The sequence below is a fragment of the Gekko japonicus genome, unplaced genomic scaffold, assembly GCF_001447785.1.
Source record: "Gekko japonicus isolate JY-2015 unplaced genomic scaffold, Gekko_japonicus_V1.1 scaffold2117, whole genome shotgun sequence".
NCBI lineage: Eukaryota > Metazoa > Chordata > Lepidosauria > Squamata > Gekkonidae > Gekko > Gekko japonicus.
In genome coordinates, this window is record NW_015176040.1 from 202,559 (window position 1) to 229,059 (window position 26,501).

General features: G+C 50.8%; 1 protein-coding gene across 1 annotated transcript in view; it reads right to left on the reverse strand.

Moving 5' to 3' along the window:
- Positions 1-210: 210 nt before the first annotated feature.
- Positions 211-26,501, reverse strand: part of FAM179B (family with sequence similarity 179 member B) — a 64,652-nt gene continuing 38,361 nt past the window's right edge. The window contains exons 13-23 of the mRNA XM_015426652.1: positions 26,313-26,390; positions 25,533-25,674; positions 22,858-22,963; positions 20,742-20,977; positions 19,224-19,382; positions 15,528-15,654; positions 12,743-12,861; positions 10,911-11,100; positions 5,644-5,863; positions 3,527-3,613; positions 211-1,339 (exon numbers count right to left, since the gene is read on the reverse strand). Of these exons, the coding sequence (XP_015282138.1) occupies positions 1,086-1,339; positions 3,527-3,613; positions 5,644-5,863; positions 10,911-11,100; positions 12,743-12,861; positions 15,528-15,654; positions 19,224-19,382; positions 20,742-20,977; positions 22,858-22,963; positions 25,533-25,674; positions 26,313-26,390 (1,718 nt within the window). The 3' untranslated portion in view covers positions 211-1,085. The remainder of the gene's footprint in view (positions 1,340-3,526; positions 3,614-5,643; positions 5,864-10,910; positions 11,101-12,742; positions 12,862-15,527; positions 15,655-19,223; positions 19,383-20,741; positions 20,978-22,857; positions 22,964-25,532; positions 25,675-26,312; positions 26,391-26,501) is intronic.

Consider the following 26,501-nt stretch of genomic DNA (forward strand, 5'->3'; position numbering starts at 1 on the left):
TAATTCGGGGCACCCTTCAGGCTACTAACTTACGGTTGTTTGAAGTGCTACGGCTCCGCCCAAAGAATCCAGGGAATTCCCTGAGGGGCAGTTCTAGCTCCCTCCTCCCTTTAAAAACCTTTCAAAGTGAAGGAGAGTCTCACGTGTACAGAAATAAATCCATTTATTTTTAGAACATTCTGTGTTTCAAATGAATACAGTACTGGAGGAAAAGGAGGAGGAGGAGGAGGAGAACTGGCACTATACCGCTGAGGATTGCACAGCAGGGTAGAGAAGTGAACACCTTTATAAATTCTGGACAGAGATAAAATTCAATCTTGTCTTTCCACGCTAAAAATACGAAAGTGACATTTCAACACGTTGACGCTTCTTTTAAGACATGTGTCGTTTCGAAACCTCTAAAAATTATCCATCTCCCATAAATTTTGGTCAACGTGCTTCATTGTGACTGGTTAGAAGAGTGTGCAGACGATGACGCCCAAGTGTCAAGCAGGGTGGGGCTCGTCCTCGGCAGCAGGGGGAGCAACGCTAACACTGTGCAGTCGTGGGCGGGACTGATTCAGACAAGACATCTTTTGTTCACAAACGTCACACAGAACCCTGTTTGTCAGATGCGTGTGTGTGTGTGTGTGTGTCCCAAGGACTTTGTGTGTTCCCATGTAAGGCTACGAGAAAGGATGTGTCATAACATGATTTCATGATTAAAACTACTCCTACTTTTAATATTTTCATCTCCGTGAGTGTGTGCAGGGGCACTGTGCCTCAGGGCCAAGGAGAGGGCAAACAAGCCAGGCTGGACTTTGCCTCCCAAGGCACCCGCTCCCGATTCCATGGGATGTTGGAACAGCACCCGGGAAGAGACGAAGCTCCAAGGGTCACACTGACCTCTGACGGTGCAGGACTTTAATGGAACAGCCGAGCCGTCCTCGGTGGGTCATTCGGGGCCGCCACGCCGAGTCCGCTTCTGCGTGAACGACACAGGCACTGTAAAGAACCACCCCAGAGACCGCTCCGCTCCACGTACACCCAGTACGGTCACCCGCGACGGGCTCGGTCTCTGAACGGCCCCCCCTGCCGAGTCCGCTTCAGGTGGCTGGGTCGAGGAATTCCTCCAAAGTCCTTTTGATGTGCGGGGGCTGGGAGGCGGCCTGGACGAGCAGGTTCTGACCCATTTGTGCAAAAAGTGCTTTTGACAACTTTGCGGTGGCCGCCCGGATGTTCCCGCCGGCTCCGGGCAAGGAGCCGCTGTTGGTCATGCTGCCCAAGAGGTGCCACAAAACCACTGGGACTTTCTGCTCCACGGCGTGAGGCTTCCGGGGATACAACTCGACGACGAGCTCTGGAATCGGGGAAAGGGGGGGAGGGAGGTGACTGGAGTGCAAAAGCGCGTTTGGTGGTTACAGAGTGCCAGACTAGAGACTGGGAAACCCGGGATGAAGAGAAGAGATTGGATTTATACCCCGCCCTTCACTACCCAAAGGTGTCTCAGAGTGGCTGACAAACTCCCTTTCCCTTCCCTTCCCCTCCCCACAACAGACACCCTGGGAGGCAGGCGGGGCTGAGAGAGCTTTTTCCAGAACTGCCCTTGAGAGAACAGCTCTTGTCAGAACTACGGCTTGCCCAAGGTCATCCAGCAGGTGCAAGTGGAGGAGTGGGGAATCAAACCCGGTTCTCCCAGATTAGAGTCCGCGCACTTAACCACTACACCAAATTGGCTCTTTTATCCCCAAAAGGAATAAAACTGTCCCTTTGCCGTGACCGGGCGGATGGGCAGCCTTGGGCCAGTCACGCTCTCGGCCTAACCTACCTCACAGGGCTGCTGCTGTTGAGGGTAAAATGGAGGGGAAGAGACTGACGGGCGCCGCCCTGAGCTCCATGGCAGAAAAGCAGGACAAAAATGTATAAATAAAAGTACAGGGACCTGAAGCGGAATGTGTGGCCTGCTGCAAGAGCCGGGGCGGGGACGGAATGGGGAGCCCCCTGCTTAGGCGGCGGCTGCTAGCCTTGGTGGTCCCCGGAAGGGCAGGGATACCGGTTTTGCAAATGAAACGGTGAGGACGCAAGAGGGGAGGAGAGACTAGCTCTTCTCTCCCTGAGGGCCCAATAAGGAGCTTCCAGCCACCGTCAAAACAAGAAGCTAGTCGCGAAGGGGCCAGGCCGGCTCTTCTCCCACCCTGGTCCCTCCAGATGTGTCAGCAAACAAAAGCGCTTCGGAGAAAAGGCAGCCTTCTTCCCTTTGCCTGGTCCTAAAATATTGATTGGGATCTCTCTGAAATAAGAGTTTCATTTAGACAAGAAGGATTCTGTTGCATTAACGATTCGGTTGATGAAGGCCCAGAATCCCCCTCAATATTGGCCAGCTGAAGACTGAGTCTGAAAATCTGTCAGGCTCCTTATGCATTTTACAGCTGGCCTGCCACTGAGAGAGGAGGTCCCTCTCTCTTAGATGTGCCTGGGGCTTGTCACCTTAGTGGAGCCAAATGTCCTGGCTTCTCAAATGTCTGTTATTCTGTTTTTCTTGCTTTGTAGAGGCTACATGACTGTAGGGGGGGAGGCAACTGTTCGTTCTGGCAGGAGGGGTGCTGTGGGAGGAGGAGGTGCTTAGGGGGGGGGGCAGTGTTCCCTCTAAGCTGAGTTAGCGTGAGTTAGCTCACAGTTGTTTAGCCTCCGGCTCACATATTTTTTGTCTCGGCTCAGGAAGGATGGCTCCATAGCAAACTAATCTATGCAGTGGCCAGATCGCTCGCTCACAACTTTAATGCCAGTAACTCACAAAGTAAAAATTTTGCTCACAAGACTCCACAGCTTAGAGTGAGCCATTGGTGGTGGTGGGGGGGTAGTTGACTGTTAATTCTGGCGGGCAAATACTGTGGGGTGATTGGGTCCTGATCTTTAGTGCCTTTATTTGAACACAATATATCTACAACTTTTGCGGTTCACTTTCAGTCCTAACAATAGCTCTTGTCCAGTATGGTATCTATCAATGTCTCGATAAAGTTAGCTTTCTTCGAAGTGACTGGTGTTGAGAGCTGATTTAACCAGGATCCTGAACAAATCCCAGTTTGATGACATACATAAGACTGCTGCCAACTGACTTCCTCCCCACCCCAAGATTCACCCTTCTCTGCAAAGGTTCCCCAGTCCCGGGTACCTATCCCTTCTCACCTTCTGATGGCCATGGAGTATACCAGTTCATTCCTCGGGTTCCCCGCCCCCCGCCCCAAGACTGGGGGAAAGCATTTGTATCTGTTGTTTTCCACTCAAGTTCCAAGCCCTATAACCGGAGCTAGAATCTTTCCCCAAAGTTCACTTCTGATCTGATACTAGTGAACCATTTTTAAATGCTCTTTAATCTAGTGTTACTTGCCCCAAATGTTCAAGGTGGTGGCAATAAGTGCCTGGAACGGCCGGGCTCCTACTGCAAGAAACTTAAACGTGCGCACACACAAACCCCACAGGACCGCATGGAGAGGGTCAATCCCACTCTGCCGGGGAGGAAGACCTGCAGGGCATGGCCCAGACTTACCGGCTAGTATTTCAGTGACGTCTTGTTTGGCTTTTCCGCTCAGGAACTGGGCTTTTGTGCAGAATGGCTGGAGGAGCAGGTAATTGTCTAGATGCAGAGGAAGACAGGACAGAGACCACAACTCAATGGGTAGCCCCTTCTGTTTGCTTCATGATGGGGCAGGTGGTTGGTGAGTCTGTGGCCCCCGAAACCACGGGACTGCTAGACAGACTCCCATCTGCCACTCCCCCCACCATCGGTCATGTTCACTCGTCAATGAACACAACTTTCCTTTTTCTGTCTGGCTTCTCTTCCCCTTCCACTGATGCGTCAATGTTTTGTTTTGGCTTTTTGCCGTCAAGTCACAGCTGACAGGGCGAAGCCATCGGGTTTTCAAGGCAAGAGACATTCAGAGGTGGTTTGCCATTGCCTGCCCTCCACATAATGGCCCTGGTATTCCTTGAAGGCCTCTCATCCAAATATTAGCCAGGGCTGGCTAGAGATGTAAAATTTCCGGAAATTTTGAAGCTCGGAAAAAAAACCATTTTTTTCGAGGGGAAACAGAAATTTTCGGAAAAATTGAAAACAATGCTACATTAGCACTTCTTTTGTCTTTTCTAGATTGAAAGTCATTCTGTTACTTTAGGAACATAAAATATGACTACGGACATTTTTACTTGGCATGAAATTATCACAACTAGCATATTAAAAATATAGTGTATCCAAACAGGTATTACAAACAGAATACCCACCCACATGCAAAAACAAAACTGAAACCTTTTCCATTTCTTGTGACAATAGCACCTCCTAAAGGAAGAAATGCATCTTGTTCTTGCATTGGAGAGTTCAGTTTGTAACCTAGGACTTGCTTGTCCACAGTGCACAGAAATTAGATCAATTTGAACACCTTGTCTTAAAATATTTTATTCATCATGTGAAAATAAAACGTTCCATAATCCCATAATCATTTTTTTTCCTTTCCTTTCCTTTTCTTTTTTCAATTTTTCCAATTTTTCGGAAAAAAACAAAAAAGGCTTCAGGGAAAAAACGGGGGGGAAACTGTTTCCCCCCCGAATTTTTCCGATTTTTTTCCCCGGGCCTTCACATCTCTAGGGCTGGCCCTGCTTACCTTCCAAGATCTGATTACTCCACCAGTTTTTTTTTTTTTTTTTTTGCTTATCGGTCATGCATGTGAGCAGAGAGTTCTCACACACTTCAACGATCACTTAACTCTGTTTACTTACAGGTACTTTAATCTTTGACAGTTAATTGAAACAGTTACGGAAGAGTTGGACCGACTGCTTTTTAAGAGAGGTTAAGAGTTAAAATTGGCCCACCTTATCTCGCTCGATCAGGTGTAACTCATGTCCCCCTGCTGATAATAGCTCATTTGCACTTGTGTTGATTGTCTCATATCTCGTTAAGAGCCAGTCTCGTAATAGTAATTGCATGATTAATGTAGAAGAGATTTAGAAAAAGGTAAGACTGATATCGCTCTATAAATACGCACTGCTGTGAGAAGCAAATCAGATTTCTCTGGATGGAGATTAAGTGCGATTTCTCGGTGTGTGAGACTCGGGCTTTTAAGATAACTGCTAAAACCAGTGAGACCAAAAAAATCTGAAACCCGGTTTGCTTTTAAAAATATTACTCGCTATAATATGATTAAGCGATGTTAGGAACTTTGATGATTTTTACCCACTTATTTTTACGGTAATTTTAGGGTTTTCACATGCCTGAACTTCTTACTGTCTTGCATAATAAAAATAACAATTTCTTTGTTTCAATAAAAAATAAAAGTCTGTGAAGGTTTGCTGGTTATAGTTCAAAGAATCGAACTCACATCTTACTTGCTTTTATTACCAGATTTAAAGGTTGATAAACAGCCTTTAACCGATAAATCCTGGGGAACTCTGATGCTGAGCAGTTTGAATAGGCAAAGTCGTTTATTTTTGTTTAGTCCGGATTCTTTAAGTGGGCGCAGGATTGAGAATATATCTTGCTACACCAAAGCCACAGCCCCTCCCCCCATCCCCCAAAAGCCACTGTACCTGTCCCAACAGATTCTCTTTGCGGAACTACATGTTGGCAAAAACCATTTCAGAAAGCTGGACGGGCATCTGAAAAGAGCCCCTTACCCAAGTGCTGGCAAAGGGCGTGGATGACGCCGGTGGCGGCAGCGTAGATGCCCGGGTTCTTGGAGTTGAGGTTGTTGTCCACCAAGGCAGGAATGAGCATGTGGATGACCGGGGACAGCTTCTCCTTCAGCAGGGGGATCAACTGGCGCATGGTCTCCAGGGCCACCTGGTTCACTTTGCTGTTGGAGTCGTGCAAGCGAGGCTTGAAGGCGTCGAAGATCTGCGCAAAGGCACATGGCCGCAAGAGTCGGAATCCTGCCTTCCTCGGGGGAAGGAACCGCTTCAACCACCCCTGTTCCTACCTGCTTATAACCACCTGTGGCCTATCGTCTGAGGCAGGGGTCTCTCTCTAAATGGTGCCCACTGACACCTTTCCTGCCCCCCCCCGAGTGTTGGCAGGAAGTGGGCGGGACCGGGAGAGGCTTTTGGACCCCAGGGCTTCTGGCTGAGCAGTGGAGGCGTGATCGGCTGTGCAGATCTTAAAATATGTCGCTTTGGCAGCCACTTTGGCACCCAAAGAGTGATGAACACCTGGAATTCACTGCCGCAGGAGGTGGTGGCGGCTACAAGCATGAATGGCTTCAAGAGGGAATTGGATAAGCATATGGAGCAGAGGTCCATCAGCGGCTATTAGCCACAAGGTATAGATGGGGACTTCTGGTGTCCTGGCCCCACTGCTGGACCTCCTGAGGGCACCTGGTGTTTTTGGCCACTGTGTGACACAGAGTGTTGGACTGGACGGGCCATTGGCCTGATCCAATATTGGCTTCTCTTATTTTCTTATGTTCTTGGTGCTGGGGGGGGCAACAGTGGGAGGGCTCCTAGTGTCCTTGCCCCACTGCTGGACCTTCTGAGGGCACCTGGTATTTTTGGCCACTGTGTGACACAGAGTGTTGGACTGGATGGGCCTTTGGCCTGATCCAACACTGGCTTCTCCTGTTCTGATGTTCTTGCCACCAGCGCAAGGACCTTCACGGTGTGACTGAAGGTCAGCTGCGGCAGCGATTTTGTGATGGTGCTCTTCACGCTGTGTCAGGATTCCATTCCAGAGAGGCCCACAGGCTCAATAGGGACCCCTGACCTAAGGGCTCTGTCTCCAAAGAGATTCCACAGGGTTCGCGTCCCTGCTCTGCTACTGCCTTCCAGCGTGTCCCCCTGGGCAAGTCACTGACTTTATCGGCCTCATTTAACACTTAAATACTTGGACAGGGCAAAACCTGATGAATCAGGGACTCAGCCCATCAAGGTCAGTCTCGCCTACTCAGACCGGCAGCCGCTCTCCAGGGTCTCAGGCCGAGGTCTTTCCTGTCACCTACTGTCTGCTCCTTTCAACAGGAGATGCTGGGGATTGAACCTGGGTTCTTCTGCATGCCATACATGTACAGATGAAACGGCCTTAAATTGAATCAGACACAGACCCTCAAGGTCAGTTATTGTCTGCTCAGACTGGCAGCTGCTCTCCAGGGACTCAGGCGGAGGTCTTCCCCGTCACCTACTGTCTGCTCCTTTCAACAGGAGATGCTGGGGATTGAACCTGGGTTCTTCTGCATGCCATACATGTACAGATGAAACGGCCTTAAATTGAATCGGACACAGACCCTCAAGGTCAGTTATTGTCTGCTCAGACTGGCAGCTGCTCTCCAGGGTATCAGGCGGAGATCTTCCCCGTCACCTCCTACCCGGTCCTTTCAACTGGGGATGCCAGGGACTGAACCTGGGACCTTCTGCATGCTAAGCAGAGGCTCTGCCACTGAGCCACAGTTCCTTTCCTGACCATACTGTACACATGAAGCTGCCTTATACTGAATCAAACCATCACTCTGTCAAGGTCAGTCTCGCCTACTCAGACCGGCAGCCGCTCTCCAGGGTCTCGGGCTGAGGTCTTTCCCATCACCTCCTGCCTGGTCATTTTCAACTGGAGATGCTGCCGGGGAGATGCTGCTGGGTGTCAGACTTGGGCATCTGGCATAGGGCAGCTGGCTGATACCTGTTGCATTCTGCTTGTGTTCTGTATCCATTATGTATCCCTTATCATCGCCCTCACCTGCCACTGCATTCCTGAGGGGGGGGGAGTACATGTAGTGAATTAGAGAGGCCTGCTCGGTAATTTTCCTAAGAGGCCCGAAGACATCTTCCTCACGAGAAATGTCCTTGGAGGAAAGTCTGTGCCTGGCTAGATAGTGGTTGTATATCTTTCAGAACCACCACGGTAGTGCTGACGTCGAGTGCCTGGAATTTGGGGGATGTATCTATACCTTGTGCTTCCCGCCTTGCAAATCAGTCCTAACAAAGCGTTTGAACCCGCAGCATCTCGTATCTCTAAATAAAGCATTCACTGCAAAAGTGTGTGTGGGGAGAGTGATTTGACTGGGAACCTGACACGGGGACCTTCGGCAAGCCAAGCGGAGGCTTCCTTGTGGTGCTGGCTCCACGCGGCGGGGTAGAGCGGAGGGAAGACGCACCTTTTCAAACAGTGATCATTCCTCTGAGGACGTGACTCTTTTGCTTGGCCGCGAGAGGTCTGGGATCGCGCTCCTGAGAAGCCCATACTGGGGGGGATAAGCAGCACACCCTTTTGTGGTTATGCCCTTGTGCTGGTAGGCTGACACAACCCTACACAATGTGGCTCTAGTTAGGGAAATCTGGAAAAAATTGTAAACCGCTCAGAGACCTGTTAGGTTAGAGCGGTATAAAAATTGAAGGTATAAATAAATAAATAAATAAATAAATAAGCCGCCCTGAGCCTTCGGGGTAGGGCAGGATATAAATCCAAGGATAAATAAATAAATAAATATGCTGAGGCCACTGCTTAGTGGCATCCAGAAGGCCACGAGTTGAATGCCCGTCACCTCCTCTGCCTCAAAGGCTGGAGAGCTGCTGTCAGCAGCACTGGGTTGCTGGACCCACCAACACCAGGCTGCTACCTGGGCCGCATAAGGCAGACACACACCCTGCCTGCCCCAGTTCCGCCCACCAGGCTGCACTGGCTTCTCATCTAGCCGTGGCCGTCTCCTGTGTCCTACCTCAGCCACCGTTGTTGCTGCCTCTGCCCTTCATTTCCAGCAGAGGGTGTTGCGTGCCTGTGTAAAGTGCCATCAAGTCACGGATGACTTATGGCGACTCCAGCAACGGGCTCTCGAGTCAAGTGAGAAGCAGAGGAGGTTTGCCGTCGCCAGTTGGGTGTAGTGGTTAAGTGCGCGGACTCTAATCTGGGAGACCCGGGTTTGATTCCCCCACTCCTCCACTTGCACCTGGCTGGATGACCTTGGGCAAGCCCAAGTTCTGATAAGAGCTGTTCTTGAAAAAAAGCAGTTTCGGTCAGAGCTCTCTCAGCCCCACCTACCTCACAGGGTGTCTGTGATGCGGCGGGAAGGAAAAGGAGTTTGTAAGCTGCTCTGAGACTCCCTTGGGTAGTGAAGGGCGGGGTATGAATCCAATCTCCTTCTCTTCTTCTTCTTCCTCTGCAGAGCCTTCCCTGGTGGTCTCTGAACCCTGCTCAGCTTCTGAGAGCTGAGAAGATCAGGGCTACACCAGACCGCCCACCAGACCTCTCTCAGTGGGTTTCCTGCTCTCTGGATTTCCTGCCCTTTCTAATTGAGGATGCTTCTGCACCCTGTGGAAGGCCTCCACTCTCCCAGCTGTCCACAAACGATGCAAAACTGGATTATTCAGGAGGACTTTTCTACTGTCAGCAAGCTGCCATTGAGTGGTGTGCTCTGTTCTACATGTTACCTTATGCTCTGGTCATCCCCCCCCCCGTTTCTTCCTGAGTAGGTGTTTACTGTCTTTGCTTGCTACACTGCGGAACTGCTCAAGGTCACACAGCTGGAGGTGGGAAGGAGTTATGGCGTTGCTATGCTTATTATGTATTTGATGCCTGAGAACTGAACTTGTGTTTATGTTGTAGAACCGTTGGGTTCCCAAGGAATTGGGCGCTCGTTTTATCTACATTCCCGCCAGCGGGAATTGGGCTCATTGGCTCTAACCTGGTTCAAGTTCCTTTATTATGTTTCCCTATGAGACTTGTAGTCATTACTAACAATTTTTGTGTTCCTGATCTAACCATCGCTTTACAATAAATTTTACTTTGTTCATCAACCGTGGATTTATTCGAATGCATGGGAAATCGGACATCTACACGGGCAACAGTCTTGCACTGTACTAAATGGTTCACAAGCTTGCTTGGACAAATTATTTGGGGCTGTGATCTGTAGCACTCTACACAGTTTACTGGAAGCTGGATCCTATTTATGTAATCTTGCATCATTTAATTTGTCATGTTAAAACTTACACCATTGTCATGATCTGTGTAGGACTGGGAAACAAGGCCTAGTGAGGCCTAGGCGACCTGTGTGGGAGTGGAAAGCAGACACTGCCTACAATCCCCACAATGCTTGGTGCCAGTTGTAACCAATTGGTGTCCGGGGATTGTATGAGGAGAATGTTACTTAGATTTTGTGGGCTGTGGAACTGAGTTCTTTTCTCTCACAGAGCTAAGCTGAGAGGACAGTCTGGTCTGGGAGAAAGATCCCTCACTTGGGACCAATGTTCCCTCTAAGTTGAGTTAGTGTGAGCTAGCTCACAGCTTTTTAGCCTCCGGCTCACACATTTTTGCCTTAGCTCAGGAAGGATGGCTCCAGAGCACACTAATTTATGCAGGAGCCAAATCGCTCGCTCACAACTTTAATGCAAGTAGCTCACAAAGTAGAATTTTTGCTCACAGGACTCCACAGCTTAGAGAGAACATTGCTTGGAACAGACTGAATACAGGCACAGGCCTGGTATAAAAGGCTGTGGGCCTTGAATAGTAACCAGTTAATAAAAATAGGTAGCCGTGTTAGATTTGTTTTATTTACCTTTAGACACTATATATATACTATATATATATATATTCATTCTAAGCACCTTGTCTTGTTTCCTTGCCCATTACTGTATTAATAAACCACTTCTATGTTCTCTGCCTGGTCATCACGCCTATATTTTCTCGGCTTAACAGGGGCATTTTTGGCTGGGCTTGGGAGGCTACTCTGGGCTTTCCCAAGGGACCCTAAGTCCAGAGTGGTGGCAGAGGAAGGTGGCGATCCACGGGGCAGCATGACAGCCTTGCTTCGGTTCTATGTTTTAGACTTCTGGTTGGTTCTGCAGCCCAAATCCTATTTCACTGTTCATCGACTGTCCCATTCTGTTGATTGTACTGATTCGCTCTGTGCAGTCTGCCTTGAGTCCCAGTGAGACAGGCAGGCTATAAATAACGTAAATAGAAATACCTTCACAATGTTGGCAGCCACCAGGTCCGGGTTGCTTTCTGTGTCTGCTAACAGTTGTCTGATTCCACTGATCCGCTCCCGAAAGTCCTTGGCGTTCAGGGAAGTCGTTATGACCTTCACGTACTCTGCACTTTCCAAGGCGCTGCGGGGGCCCAGTTTCCTGGTCATTTCACACACTTCTCTCATCTCTCTGTTGGAAAGGAGCATAGGAGATGAATGGTCAGGCCTAGAAATTTCCCATAAGAATATTAAGAAGAGCCCTGCTGGATCAGACCAGTGAGGGTCCAATTATTCCAGCATCCTGCCTCAAACAGTGGCCAACCAGTGCCTCCGGAGGGCCAACAACAGGGCAGAGAGCTCGAGGCCTTCATTAGAACATAAAAAGAGCCCTGCTGGATCAGACTAGTGGTCCATCCAGTCGAACATCCCGTCTAACACAGTGTCCAGCCAGTTCCTCTGGAGGGCCAACAAGGCATAGAGGCTGAAGCCTTCCCCTGATGTTGCCTCCTGGCTCCGGAACTCAAAGGGTTTACTGCCTCTGAATGTGGAGGTTCCCGTCATCCACCATGACTAGTAGCCATTGATAGACTTATTTATTTATTTATACTTTAGATTTCTATACCGCTCCAAACCCCAAAGGGTCTCTCCTCCACGAATCTCTCTAATCCCCTTTTAAGATGTTTATTCCCCCACCCTTGGCCATTTCGTTATGTACCTTGCCTGCTGGTCACGACTGGTACCAGAAGGCAGGCTAGCAAACAGGGTCGAGCATAGCCTCTAGTTGCCAGGACTAGTAATCTCAAGCCCAGACGTCTTCAAAAGGCAGGCAGCTACAGTGTGGAAGCTTTTGGTAATCGATTCCTGTGTCTACAAAAAAGGCCCCACAACGTATTTATCAGCACTCCAGGTACTGGAGGAGTCACACAGTTTGTCTAGATCACACAGCCGTATTTGCTTGGATAAACGATTAGGGACCGTGGTCTACCCTGCTGCGCTGCGTATCGCTTACCAAAAGTAGGATCCTATTATGTAAATTGGGTATACTATCCAATGTATTTATTATTTATTTTATTTATTATATTGGGCTCTTATACCGCCCTCCCCGCAAGAGCGCTCAGGGCAGTGTGCAACGAATTCCTACAAAAATACATATAAAATCATTAAAGAATACAATTCTAGAAATACCTGATACCCACATGGCACCGTAATGCAATTCTAAGCCCCAATTTGTGTGGGGTGTGTGTGTGTAGGGTGTGTGTGTGTGTGTGAAAGCAGTTAGTGAACCAAATATCTGCTGGCAACTGTTAACCGTTAGACCGTTGATGCTGAACCCACTGATGTCGAATGCCTCTGATGTGAAAACGGCTGCTGTCCTCCACTGTATGCCTGGCAGAGGAACATCTCTGCATACAGTCCCTGCGGAATTGTAACAGATCCCACCGGGCCCTGATGTTGGCAGGCAGAGAGTCCCACCAAGCTGGAGCTAGTGCCGAAAAGGCCCTGTCCCTGGTGGGGGACAGCTGGATGCTCTTAGGGCCAGGGACTTCCGGCAGATGTCGACTGCTTGAGCATAATGCTCTCTGGGGGACATCCCGGGAGAGGCGGTCCCGTCCCCGACCGTGCAGGGCCTGAAAGGTCAGGACCAGAACCACGCTAATACCTACGCTAAGCTTCAGCTCTGCCTGATAGTTCCAGACTCCCAGCATCCTAATGCACTGGTCACTGAGCGTCCCATTCTGCTGAATGCTGCTTAGCTCCCGAGATCTGATGAGATCGGGCTGCCCTGGGCCACCCGGGCCAGGGCTCCAACAAAACACAAGCAAATAAATTACCTGTCCCCGGCACTGAGCGTGTCCCGTGACACCGAAGCCGACCGAGAACTGTCCGTGGCGCTGATGTGCGAGCGCCTGCCTTTGGCCGAGGGCGTGACGATGGGCATCTCTCCCAGTCCCTGTGATGGCGCATTAAAAGAGTTGGATCAGTTCCTTCTACGGCACCCTCTTCGCATCACCGCGTGGCTGGATCGCTCTGCCTGCACTGCAGGGCCCCCCCAGGGAGGGTCAACTTCCTGACAGTTAGAGCGGTCCCTCAGTGGAACAGGACTCCTCGGGAGGTGGTGGGCACTCCTTCTTTGCAGGTTTTCAAGCAGAGGCTAGACGGCCCCATCTGACAGCAATGCTGCTTGTGTGAACTTAGGCAGATCATGTGAGGGAGGGAAGGAAGGGTTGCCTCCGTTCTCGTGGCCCTTTCTTATGCACCCAGGGGAAATGCTGATCGCCACTTTGGGGTCAGGAAGCCATTTTTCTCCAGGCCACTTTGGCTGAAGATCCTGGAGACTGGGGGGGGGGTTTTGGTCATCTTCTGGGCATGGAACAGCAGTCACTGGGGGTGTGGACGGGAAGGTATTTGTGAATTTCCTGAATTGTCCAGGGGGTCTGGACTAGATGACCCAGGAGTTCCCTTCCAACTCTATGATTCTTTAACTCTATAAGTTGAGTATTACCTGCATACTGGCAACAACCCAGGCCAGATACCTGAACGACCTCACCCACTGGTTTCTTGTGGATTTCTAAAGAGCACAGGGGGCAAGGTGGAACCTCGTGGGACCCCGCAGGCCAGAGGCCAGGAGGCTGAACAGCTGCCCTTCTGCACCACCTCCTGTAACCAGCCCTCCAGGTATGGTGAAAACCAGGGCAAAATGATGCCTCCCAGTCCCAGAGACTGATGGTCTGATTCAGCAGAAGGCAGCCTGAATGTGTCGGAGAGCACCAGAGCAACGGGCCTTCAGATGGATAACTGACTCTGAATATGGGCACTATGTTCACACATAAATGGCTTGTAGCCGTACAGCTTAAGCAGAATCAGAAGAAGAGGAGGAGGAGAAGATTGGATTTATATCCCGCCCTTCACTACCCAGAGGAGTCCCAGAGCGGCTCACAAACTCCTTTCCCTTCCCCTCCCCACAACAGGCACCCTGGGAGGTCGGTGGGGCTGAGAGAGCTCTGGCAGAAACTGTTCTTTTTCACGAACAGCTCTGATAGAACTACGGCTTGCCCAAGGTCATCCAGCCAGGTGCACGTGGAGGAGTGGGGGATCAAACCCGGTTCTCCCAGACTAGAGTCCGCGCTCCTAAGCACTACACCAGTCTGGCTCTCAGGAGGCCCCTCCAGCCCGGGACCCAGGAACAGCCTCCTCGTCTAGGGGAGAGCAGAAGGACCCGGGAGCTCAGGAGACCACGGCCAGCCCACTCCATCGTGAAGCCTAAAGACCCCGATGCCTCAGGTAGGAACCTGCCTTGGGAGCAGCCCCAACGGAGGGTTTCGGTCCACCAGCCCTCAAGCACGGGAAGCCAGCAGGCCCCCGGGGCTCCCTGCACACCTCGCAAGGCCACTGGAGGGGACGGGCCCACAAGCAGGTCACCCTGAGCAGGCGAAGGGACCAGTCTGCAGCCTGTGCTCCTCTGCCATCGAGGGAAGCTCCTCCTCCCACAACTGCAAGTCCCCACAGGATCAGGGCCCAACGAAGCCCTTGTGGGACGAGGCCCCAGAGACAACACACCAGGCAGGTGGGATTGCTCCCCTTTGGCACCACACACATGAAGCTGCCTTGTACTGAATCAGTCCATCAAGGTCACTATTGCCTACTCAGGCTGGCAGCCGCTCTCCAGGGTCTCGGGCTGAGGTCTTTCCCATCACCTCCTGCCTGGTCGTTTTAAACTGGAGATGCCACCGGGGATTGAACCTGGGACCTCCTGCATGCCAAGCAGAGCCTCCTCTTCACAGCTCTCCAGGGTCACAGGCAGACAGAAGTCTTTCCCATCACCTGCTGCCTGGTCCTTTTAACTGGAGATGCCGGGGATTGAACCGGGGACCTTCTGCTCGCAAAGCAGATGCTCTGCCACTGAGCCATGGCTCCTCCCCACTTTTATGAGCGTATCTGAAGCGGCTTATACTGAAGCAGACCCTCGGCCCATCAAGGTCAGTATTGTCAACTCAGCCTGACAACAGCTCTCCAGGGTCTCGGGCTGAGGTCTTTCCCATCACCTCCTGCCTGGTCCTTTTAAACTGGAGATGCCGCCGGGGATTGAACCTGGGACCTCCTGCATGCCAAGCAGAGGATCTGCCGCTGAACCACAGCCCCTTCCCTGACCATCGTCAACACATGAAGCTACCTTAATACTGAACCAGATGCTTTGTCCATCAGAGTCAGTATTGTCTACTCAGACTGGCAGCCGCTCTCTAGGGTACCCAGCAGAGGTCCTGCCCATCACCTCCTGCCTGGTCGTTTTTAAACTGGAGATGCCGGGGAATTGAACCTGGGACCTTCTGCATGCCAAACAGAGGCTCTTCCACTAAGCCACAACCCCCCTCCAGGGCTCTCCAGGGTCTCAAGTGGAGGTCTTACACATCACCTACTGCCTGGTCCTTTTTAACTGGAGATGCTGCTGGGGATTGAACCTGGGACCTTCTGCATGCCAAGCAGAAGCTCTTCCGCTGAGCCACGGCCCTTCAGTGAAAGACCCCCTCCCAATGGTCAGGACCATTCCCCAAACCCAACCCGCCAACCACCATACGTTATGTTTCAGGTATTATGTTCCAGGAGAGCTCCGTGGTGTACCTTCTGCCTCAGACTGCTGACACTCTCTTTGACATAAGGCAAGTCCTTGGGCAGCACATACTTTTCAAGCATTCTCTCGAAGTCTGCGTGCGTCATCAAGGTGAAGAGCATCTTCCGGCCGTAGTACCTGCGACCGCCACAAATGAACACACTTGTGAAGACAGCTTTGACCGTGCATGTGCAAGGCCAGATTATTACAAGCCCATTCCCGTAAAGTTGAGCTTTCTGAATGCAGAAATGTAGACCTCTGCAGTCCAAGTCAACAGAATGCCAGACCTTGGCTCTGGAAGGAAATGGGAGCTCCACGGCATAAGTCATCGTTCCTGACAACTGCGCTGGGAGCCAGTTGTCGAGGCAAGCAAATTATAACCTAGGATGGAAGGGTGGGGCTCTGGCTTAGTGGCAGAGCATCTGCTTGGAATGCAGAAGGTTCCAGGTTCAATTCCCAGCATATCCAGGAGGGATCACAGCAAGTGGTCATGCGGAAGACCTCAGACTGAGACCCTGCCAGCCTGATCAGACAATTCTGAAGAATAGTGTCGTCAAGGACGAGAGATCATGGGACAGGCTGAACTTAGTAAGGAAAAACAACCGTGATATGATAACGAAACCTTGTAAGGGAAAAATATATCTTCTTTAATTATCCAGTACGGTGTTGCCTCTGAAGTAAATTGGTCTCAAGTTTTTCTGATGTAAGTTAGAAAGGAAGAGTGAGCAGAAAAAAGTTGCAGAAAAAATACAAAAGGTGTCAGGTCTCATGAAACCTTGAGTGGAACGGTCTATTGAGCGCTGTTGCCATCAGAAAAACTTGAGACCGATTTACTTCAAAGGAAACACCTTTAATGATTTGTTACTCACTGTAAAATTAAAGAATGTGTATTTTTCCCTTAGGAGCTGCGGTGGCTCAAGTGGTTAAGACGCTGAACTGCAGGCTGTGGAAGGTCAGTAGTTCAGCAGTTCGAGACCTGGGTGCCACATGATTGAGTGAGCTCCCATCTCTAGTTCCAGCTTCTGCCAACCTAGCCGTTCGAAAGCAAGAAATTGCAAGTAGATAAATAGGTACCACTTCGGTGGGAAGGGAAAAGCGTTCCGTGCGCCCTGGTGTTTAGTCATGCTGGCCACATGACCACGAAAACGTCTTCGGACAGCACTGGCTCTTTGGCTTCGAAACGGAGATGAGCACTTCAACCCTAGAATCGGATTTGACTGGCTTTCGAGCAAGGGAACCTTTACCTTTTTATTTTTCCCTTACAAGATTTTGTTATCATATCATGGTTGTTTTTCCTTACTAAGCTCAATTCTGAAGAATAGTCTGGAATAGGCTATTGTGAATAATCCCCCTGGGGTTTGGTCTGCTACAAGCACAGCTCAGTTGGACGAAAATAATCTCTGGAAAGTGGAAGCCACCTGGATCATATGATCGCAGGAGCTCAGGGACGTGGTGCTGGCCATGTGAAAAGTGCAATTTTGCAGTCTGGCTGACAGCAAACCAGAAAGGGCGTTTCTTGAACACGCGCATCAACACACAAAGCAGCTTTATTAGCTCCTTGGTCCCATCGAAGTCAGCATGGTCTACTCAGACTGGCAGTGGCTCTCCAGGGTCTCAGGCAGAGGTCTTTCCCATCACCTCCTACCTGGTCCTTTCAACTGGAGATGCCAGGGACTGAACTTGAGACTCTTGACATGCCAAGCAGAGGCTGTACCACTGAGCCACAGCCCCTCTTGACTGTACAATTTGTGAAAGGGGGATAATAGATTCAAAGAACGGCAGAGCTGATCTCCTGATGAACTCCACAGCCTTGCTTGCGCCTGTGCTTGGAGATAAACACAGCCCAGAAATTTCAAGATGGGTGGCCAGGCCATGTTTGTCTGTAACAGTAGAGAAAAATAAAGAGTCCAGGAGCACCTGAAAGACTAACAAATATTTGTGGTAAAAGTAAGAGTTTTCGTGAGTCGCTGAAAAAGTGAGATGTGACTCACGAAATCCTCTCCTGCCAGGAAATGTTGTTAGTCTTTAAGGAGCTCCTGGACTCTGGCTGTTTTCTGCTGCTACGGAAAGTCCAAGTGGTCAGGAGCTCCGGGATACAGGGATCATATCAACCCACTGCTGAAAAGATCCGCGGTGGCTGCCCGTTTTTTTCTGGACACAATCTAAAGTGCTGGTTCTAAACCGCTTTGGGCCAGTGTTCTCGAAGTACCCCTTCCCTACAAAGCTGTACACAGCCCATCAGTTGAGCATCGTCCCCCATGAGCTCTCCGTTCCCCGCCCCCTACAGAGGTGAGGCACTGGTAATAAGAGACAGGATTTTTTTAGTGGTGGCTTTGGAATGCGCCCCCCCCCCCCATGCTCACCTGGTGCCAACAATAATAGTTTTCTAAGCGACAGGCAGAGGTCATTTCGGGGGGGATCGCAGTTCCCCAGGGTGAGGTACGGGGGGCGGGGCACATGACGAAGCCCTGACCCCTGCTTCCGGCCGCCCCGCTTCCAGCCCTCATTCAGCCAGGAGGAGGCAGGAGAAGAGGGAAAGGTGCTCCCCCCCCGCCTCTCCCCACCCCTGCCTGCCTGGGGCCAGGGAGGGCCTTGGCGGGGCTTCCTCGCACTCCGGCCGGCCTTGCAGGTCCACCGCCGGGGCCCCTGATGTCAGGGGGTGTGGCATATGCTATTGAGTTATGCTAATAAGTTCCCCTAGCTCTTTTTCTACGAAATGACCCCTGGCGACAGGCATAACCATGTCTCTTTACCCAGGGTTTTAACTTCAGGGAGTTTGTTTCATGATCCGAGGTCTGTTTTACGAATATTTTTAAAGGGAGCTCAATGGTTGCTTTATGTTATTTTCATGCCCATGAGCCAGTTTGGTGTAGTGGTTAAGCGCGCGGACTCTAATCTGGGAGAACCGGGTTTGATTCCCCACTCCTCCACTCGCAGCTGCTGGATGACCTTGGGCAAGCCGTCGTTCTGATAAGAGCTGTTCTTGAAAAAGAGCACTTTTTCTCAGAGCTCTCTCAGCCCCGCCTACCTCACGGGGTGCCTGTTGTGGGGAAAGGAAAGGAGTCGCTCTGAGACGCCTTTGGGTAGTGAAGGGCGTGGTATAAATCCAATCTCTTCTCTTCTTCCTTATATTTATAATTTAGGAGGCTTTTATGATTTTACGGTATAGGCTTTATTGAAAAGCCAATCTTCCCAAGGCCTGGAAGAGACGGCCTGTCGAGAGCAGAACATGTTTTCGGTCAGCAGATTTAAGCCACCACACTGCAAGGCAGAACTCTCTCCTTGCTGAAATAAACCCAAGGAACAAAAACGCAGAGGAGAGCCACTTCAAGGCTAACCCCCGCCCCACGGACTATGTTGGCAAGGCGGTGGGTCAAAAGGCCATGATCGACAGTGTCGAATGCGGCTGTAAGATCAGGAAACAGCAGCAGCAGCCGCAGTGCCGACCCGCCTCGATCCAACTGGCTGTGAAGACTGCCTGCGATGATGAACGGTACTGTCTCCGTCCTGCGGCCAGAGCGGAAACTGGACTGGAATGGCTCCAGTGCCGATGGACTCATCTGAATCTAGCTGTTCTACTGTAGACCAACACGGCTCCCCTCTGAATCTACGTTTCTGTAACAGCTGGAGTCCTCGGGATTCCCAACAAGCCCTCCGCTCCCTTAGAATCCAAAACACCAACCCTCCCTTGCTCTGTACCGGCTGACCTTGTTTCCGGTGAGCTGTCCTGAACAAATTTGGCTACGGCAGACAAAACCTTGTCTGTGACGTCCTTGATCCCGGACAAGACGCGCCCTGGTCTCAAATGCTCCACGATGTCCGACAGGTGCTGGGCTGCACACCTCCTCACTGCTGTGTTCAAGTGGCTGGCGAGGGAAAGAAGAAAACCTCAGGAAGAGAGTGCACGACTGCCTCGCCTCGTGCCAGTGACTCCGCAAGCCCCCCTTTGCTCCTGGCATGCCGGCCAAAGCCTCTGGCCACACCTGGAGGGCTGACCTGGTCCAGAGCAGCAGCACAGAAGCCCAAAGAACAGGCTCCACCGAGAGCAAGGTCGCGCCACCCACACGTCAATCTGTCAGCCTCCTCGGATGAACCTGCCTCGCTTGGAGCACCCAAGGCCATGTGTGCAGGGGTGCTGCAGCAATGGCACTGAACCAGCACATGGCAAGACCCCCCCCCCCAAATGACCACCCAGGGAACACAGGCCTGTTGTGTTGCCTGAAGGAATAACAACGACAAAAGAGAGCCAGTTTGGTGTAGTGGGTTAAGTGTGCGGACTCCAATCTGGAAGAACCGGGTTTGATTCCCCACTCCTCCACTTGCACCTGGCTGGATGACCTTGGGCCATAGTTCTGACAAGAGCTGTCCTTGGAAAAGAGCTGTTTCTGTCCAGAGCTCTCTCAGCCCCGCCTACCTCACAGGGTGTCTGTTGTGGGGAGGGGAAGGGAAAGGAGTTTGTAAGCCCCTCTGAGACTCCCTTGGGTAGTGAAGGGCCATGGGGTATAAATCATGAGACACCCTGTGAGGCAGGTGGGGCTGAGAGAGCTCTGAGAGAACCGTCCTTGAGAGAACAGCTCTGGAAGAACTTGTGACTGAGCCAAGGTCACCCAGCTGGCTGCATGTGGAGGAAGAATGGGAGAATCAAGCCCGGTTCTCCCAGGTGAGAGTCCGCCACTCTTAACCGCCACACCAGGCTGGCTGTGAGGCTTGCCAGGTCCCTCCTGGGACCCCCCGGGGGGCGGGACAGTGAGGAAAAGCCTCGGCCACCATTTTCAGAGACAGGGTGACGTCACTTCCAGCGTGCACCATAAGAGACATCGTCACACTGCCAGCAGTGGGGGATTTAGGCAAAAAGCTCTTATGCTAGAAGCTGTTTCTACCATAGAGTTCTTGCCCAACACCAGAGCCTCCTGTACTGCCGGTGACGCAACAACCCCTCTTCCCAGGGCACACCAGAAGTGATGATGTCACGGTGATGCCAGCCCGGGGCCTCTCCTCCCCCCACCCCCGCCCCAGGCACGAGACGACTGGACCTCCCCAGTACTGGCCTGGCAGCCCTGGGCAAGGCTGGTTTTATTTCAGTGCCCTTTGCAGGCAGGGCTGTGCCCATGACCAGAAAGGAACAGTCAGAGCTCATCTAAAGAGGGGCTTCGGCGGCACTCTCGCCTAGATGTGTTTGCCAAGTCAACCTGCCCAACCACAAGGGCTCCTCTCCGGTGTGTTACCTTTGGCCTCCGTTGATCAGCGCAGCGAGCGCGCGGGCGGGCGTGACGCTGCTCCCCATCGCCCTCAGCGCTTTGTCGACGTCTTCCCGGATGAAGGTGTTCGACTCCCCGGCCTTGTGCAGGAGGACCTTGACCGTGCCGTCCAGCTCCTGGTCCATGCTCTTCTTCAGGTGGCTGAACAGGGCGCCCAGACAGAGGACTGCCGCTCGTGACACGACGGAGCGCAGATTCTTCACCTGCACGTGGGAGAGAGCCACGTCGGCAAAAGGCCACTTCTCCCTTCAAGGATTTCAAAAGGCTGCTGTGTCGGGGTCTGCGGGAGAAGATCTTGATTCGAGTCCAGCGGCGGCTTAGAGACCAGGGAGATATTCAGGGGGTGAGCTCCCCACAGGAGCGCTGACTCTCGAAAGCTCACCCCGCTGAAAATCTCTTTGGGTTCTAAGGTGCTCCCGGGCTCGAATCGGGCTGTCCTCCCTTTGAGAATTTTCCAAACTGGAGCATTTAGAAAGTTGTAGAAAAGTTGGGGGATGGGATTATAGTTTCAAAAAATCAGAAGTGAGGATAACGGAACAGCCTCTCCCCTCTACATCAGGGGTATCGAACTCATTTGTTATGAGGGCCGGATCTGACATAAGTGAGACCTTGTCGGGCCGGGCCACGTGTGTCATAAAATGTAATGCCCGGTAGCGGATATATGCACTTTATATACACAAAGGGTTTTTTTTTAACTCAAAATAAAAACATGCTTAAAACATCAGCTCTGTAGAAGAGAAGAAGATAAGAGATTGGATTTATACCCCGCCCTTCACTACCCAGAGGAGTCTCAGAGCGGCTCACAAACTCCTTTCCCTCCCCCCCACCCAACAGACACCCTGTGAGGTGGGTGGGGCTGAGAGAACTCAGACACAAACTGCTCTTTTTCAAGGACAGCTGTACCAGAGCTTGTGACTGACCCAAGGTCACATCAGCAGGTGCAAGTAGAGGAGTGGGGAATCAAACCCGGTTCTCCCTGATTAGAGTCCGCACACTTAACCACGACACCAAACTGGCTCTCATGTGGGAGCTGCAACCCTACTTTTGATTTATTGACGTTCACCACAGAAATCTCACGCTCAGAGTTCTGAGTCTAGGACCCAGGTGAAAACATGAAATGGCTGAGCGATTGAGAGAGTCTGGCGAAGCAAGCAATGATGCAGCAGCAGCAGCAGAACTGGAAGCAGGAGAGGGCCAGTTCCACTGTGGGCCTGATGGAAGCCCTCCAGGGTCCTGATCTGGCCCCCGGGCCGCATGTGTCATATCCCTGCTCTACATGGAACTGTGTTTCAGCCCCCTTCATTCCAAATGGGGACAGCCCAGGTTCCCAAAACACACAGAGTGGCTGAAGGTGCCGCTGAGATCTACGGTCACTTTCTTCCAACAGAGTCAATTCCACAAGAATGGCCATGTTCAAGTCAATCCTGTGTTTGTGCAGAGGTAAATCCCAGTTGGCTGTAGCCAATGTTTGGGGGATTTTTTTGCTTATTCCCTCCCTCCCAGTGCTATTCCTGGGGTACCCCGAACCCTGGAAGATGGCATTTCAGGGGGCAAAAGGAGCTGCAACAGGAAAGTGGAGGCAGGAATGTTCTGCCCCACCAGCAGAGTTCATCGGATACAATCCATTGCGTTTGGGCTCATCTCAGAACTATGAATGAAACCAGAACACACAGATGAAACCGGAGGGACTGAGCGTTACAGACGGCTCTCCTTAGGAAGGATCAGCCAGGAAACCAAAAGGTTGAATCTTTTCACTGAGCCCCACAGTCAAGGTGCAAATTAACACACATTCATCATGGAAAGGCCGCCAAGCAAAATGCCAACTGAAATTGCTTCCAGCACCCGATGCCAAACCACAGGCTGCCTGATGGGCTAGCGGGAAAACTAGGGAAATACCAGACTCTGCGAATGGCAAGAAAGCCTCCAAAGACAGGGCTCGAGGGCAGGGCAGAAATGTCACAGGTGCTGACAAAAAGGTGCCCGGTGGGATGCAAGGTGGCAGCGCCAGAGCACCAGAGTGACGCCTCCATCAAGACCAGGCAGCCAACACTCGTGGCAGAAGATTTCGGCGTCAGACGTTCACCTCCTGCACGACAGCCAGACTGGTCTCGTGGAGCTTTGCGATCAGCGTATCGGGGTGGTGGGCAGACAGGCACATGATGGCGTTAAGGCCTTCCATCTTCTTCTCCCTGCCAACGAGAACACAGAGCAAGCCACGTGGGTGAGGGCAGGGCGGGCCAGGGCACCCCCTCCCCCTTGGCACCGAGACCCATATCTAAATTTGAAAAGATCCCCAAACGTCCCCAAAATGTTTCAAAATGGCGCCTGCTAACATTAAAAGACAAGGATAGGTTAACAGCAGTGTTGGTCTGGGGTAGAGCAGGCAGGACTGAGTCTAGCAGCCCCTTAGAGACCCACACGGTGTTTTGGTGCACAGACTCAAGTCTGGCCGTGTGGCGTCCTTCCTACTGGGGGGACCTGTGTTTCCTTTAAATCATACTCTGTGACATGCTAGCTAATGGGGGAAACGGATCTACTTTTTAATTCACACTTTGTGTATATGAACTCGGTAGCCTCTACTGCCACCAGGAACTAAAAAACACAACTCTCTCTCTCTCCTTTGGTAGTGTGACCCAGGGTCTGGGCACTTCAGAGGACTATGTGGCCCTGAGGAAATACTGTACTGAATTCTGGGATATTTAAACAAAAATGTATTTATTGAAATAAGAACAAAATAGGTTTCTGGAAAAAAGGAACGTGTAGAACATAACTAGTCGGCTTGATGTCACACCAGTCTCTCAGACACCAAAATTCCCTCTGACAGGATTCTCTCTGTGGTGTATTCAATCTGACCAAAGTATGTCTGTGAACTCTGTCATTGAAACACCATGTGAAGCTTTCATCCTGGGCTAGGATCCTAATCCCTCACTTGTAATTGGTAGCCCAGGAAGAACCGACCAATCACCAACAGCCAGTACCAAGAGCGAGAACTATTGTGATTGGACCTTATCCCTGCAACTTCATAGGTTGATATTGTATAATAGGGCGTGGCTACATTAGCCGGAAGAGTTTAAAAGTAGAACAGCTTCAATGTAAAAGCTGTTCTGGCTATTCATGTTGATCTGTTTGGAGTTGAGTTACGAGTTGCTGAATAAAGCTGATCTTTTGCTGAAATCACTCTCGGACTCTTTGTTAAGTAACCGACTTAACACTCTCTCTTTCTCATATGTGTAGCCAACCCGGCTAAACTCTTTGACTTTTCCACACAAGATAAAACATTGGTTTAATCACATAGTTTAGACACAGCTTATTTCTTTTCCATAAGGACTCTCCCACAAAACTTATAGAGTTCCACAGACTCTAGCGCTTTTCACACTTTTATTTTATTTATTTATTTATTTAGAGTATTTTTATCCCACCCTCCCCACAAGCAGGCTCAGGGCTTCACTCTCCAAAGACACACAGAACACTGAACTCTGTCATAAAACACACACAGATTAATCCTCTCAGAACATCTCCTCCCACACTCTCAGTCATCAGCCAATCACAACACACACGTCTCCCCCTGTCGCCCTCCTGGCATTACTGCAGTCAAACGAACATTTAAAGGAACACACACACATCAAAACAAGGAATCATTACAGGCTGTTCTACTGCCGACTGACAGGACAGCCCTCTGAAACTACCTTCTGAGGTTACACTCGAGCCCAGCAGCACCTGACAAGATTTTGGGGGTATAAGCTTTCAAGAGACAAGGATCTCTTCGCCAGATACTGCCAGATACTCCCTTCGTCAGACAGGTATCTGACCAAGTGAGCGTTGACTCTTGAAAGCTCCTACCCCTGAAAATCTTGTTGCTCTCTGTAATAATTCCGTGTTTTGGTGTGTGTGTCTTTAAATGTTAAGTTTGACTGCAGTAATGTAAGGAGAGCGATAGGGGGAGATGAGTGTGCTGTGACTGGCTGATGACTGAGAGTGTGGGAGGAGGGGTGTCTGAGACGAATCTGTGTGTGTGTTCTTGGGAGAGAGACAAGTATGGAAAAGTTCTGAAGAGAGTCTGTGTGACTCTGAGAGTTATGAAGGATTCTGTGTGTGAAGTTTGAAGAGAGAACATAGTCTGTGTGGCGATAGAATTTGGAGTCTAATTCTGTGTGAATAAGACCAACAGTTCAGTCTGAGTGACTAAGAGAGTTGATTCTATTCAGTGTGAATAAAACAAAGAGACTAGCTTGTGTGGCTATATATAGGAGTGTATAAGGCTGTCAGAGTGGAGTCTGAGTGACTGTTTGGAACACCAAGTTTTGCCAGTTATATTCACAAGTTCCTTTTTCAGTAACTGTTCAAAATAACCAGAAACCTATTTTGTTCTTTATTAAATAAATCAAAAAAATTTTAAGCTTATCCCAGAAATCAGTACAGTTCTTCCTCAGGGCCACATAGTCCTCTGAAGTGCCCAGATCCTAAGTCATACTACCAAGAGAGAGAGAATTGGATTTTTTAATTCCTGGTGGCAGCAGAAAACTACCAAGTTTAGGTACACAAAGAATGTTTAAAGGTGAAACCGTCTCCCCAATAAGCAAGAACATCACACTCTCCAACGTGCTAACGGGACTCAAATCGAGCTATTAAAAGCAAAGATGCCTTTCCCCTAGCCCAGTCCCCAGTCCAGATGCTCAGGATGGGAAATATCGTTTCCCTTTTGGCCCTAACAGAAACCCTGGAATGATGAAAAGAGAGCACTTGGCACCGCACACATACCAATCATCATCGACGAGATACTGCAGTGCTTCTGAAAGAGCCACCTCCGGCTTGGAGAAAGGCCTCAGTTCCGTGGGTCCCACGATCTCTGTGCTGCGCGTGATCAACAGCGTCCCGTCCCTGAACGGCATCCGTGCACCTGCTGAGATTCCACCTGTGAGCTCACTGCCTGGCTCGAACAGAGATGACTAAGGAACTTCCATGGCTAGAGGAAGCTGGTTGACGTGTTACGCAACAAGGGTGCGGCTTCATGGCTGGACAGGGGTGGACGCCGCCACAGCACCAGGTCGCGAGGAAAGCCCAGACCCCCCAACGTCAGAAAGACTTACAGAGGGACTCGCATTCTGCCTGCATCTGGAGAAGTGAGCCGTGACTCACGAAAGCTCCTCCCCTGCCACAAACTTTGTTACTCTTTAAGGTGCTCCTGGACGCCGGCTCTTTTCTACACTCTAAAGTCCATGGGAGCCATGGAGCCTTCCCAGCAAGGCTTCTAACTGCTGTTGGAGAGCTGAATCACTGTGCAGATTTTTAACAATGTTGCTTTGCCACTACAGCACAAAGATCTTCCCAGTGGGACTGAAGATAAGCTGCAGCAGCCATTTTGTGCCTGGCTCCGCCTCCCGCAGCAGCCATTTTGTGGCTGCACCCATCATGCTGCGTCAGAATTCCAAAAGTGCCCAGGGGTCAAAAACATTGGGGACCCCTGCTCTAGGGGCCATCCACCTTTGCAATGGCGCACACACACACACACACACACCGGGTCGCATTACAAAGCGTTACCTGATTCTCCAGGGGCTGCAGCCTGCGTTCGTTTTACACTTGAGGTTCTCTTCAACAGAGGAGTGAAGGACGCATTTCCTAAGGGCAAAGAAGCAGCTTTGGTTACTGGCAATTCCCCACAATTACTGAAGGGCTGCCTGGTGTTTGTCTTAATCCCCAGAAGTCAAAGGCAAATAATAATAGACCAAA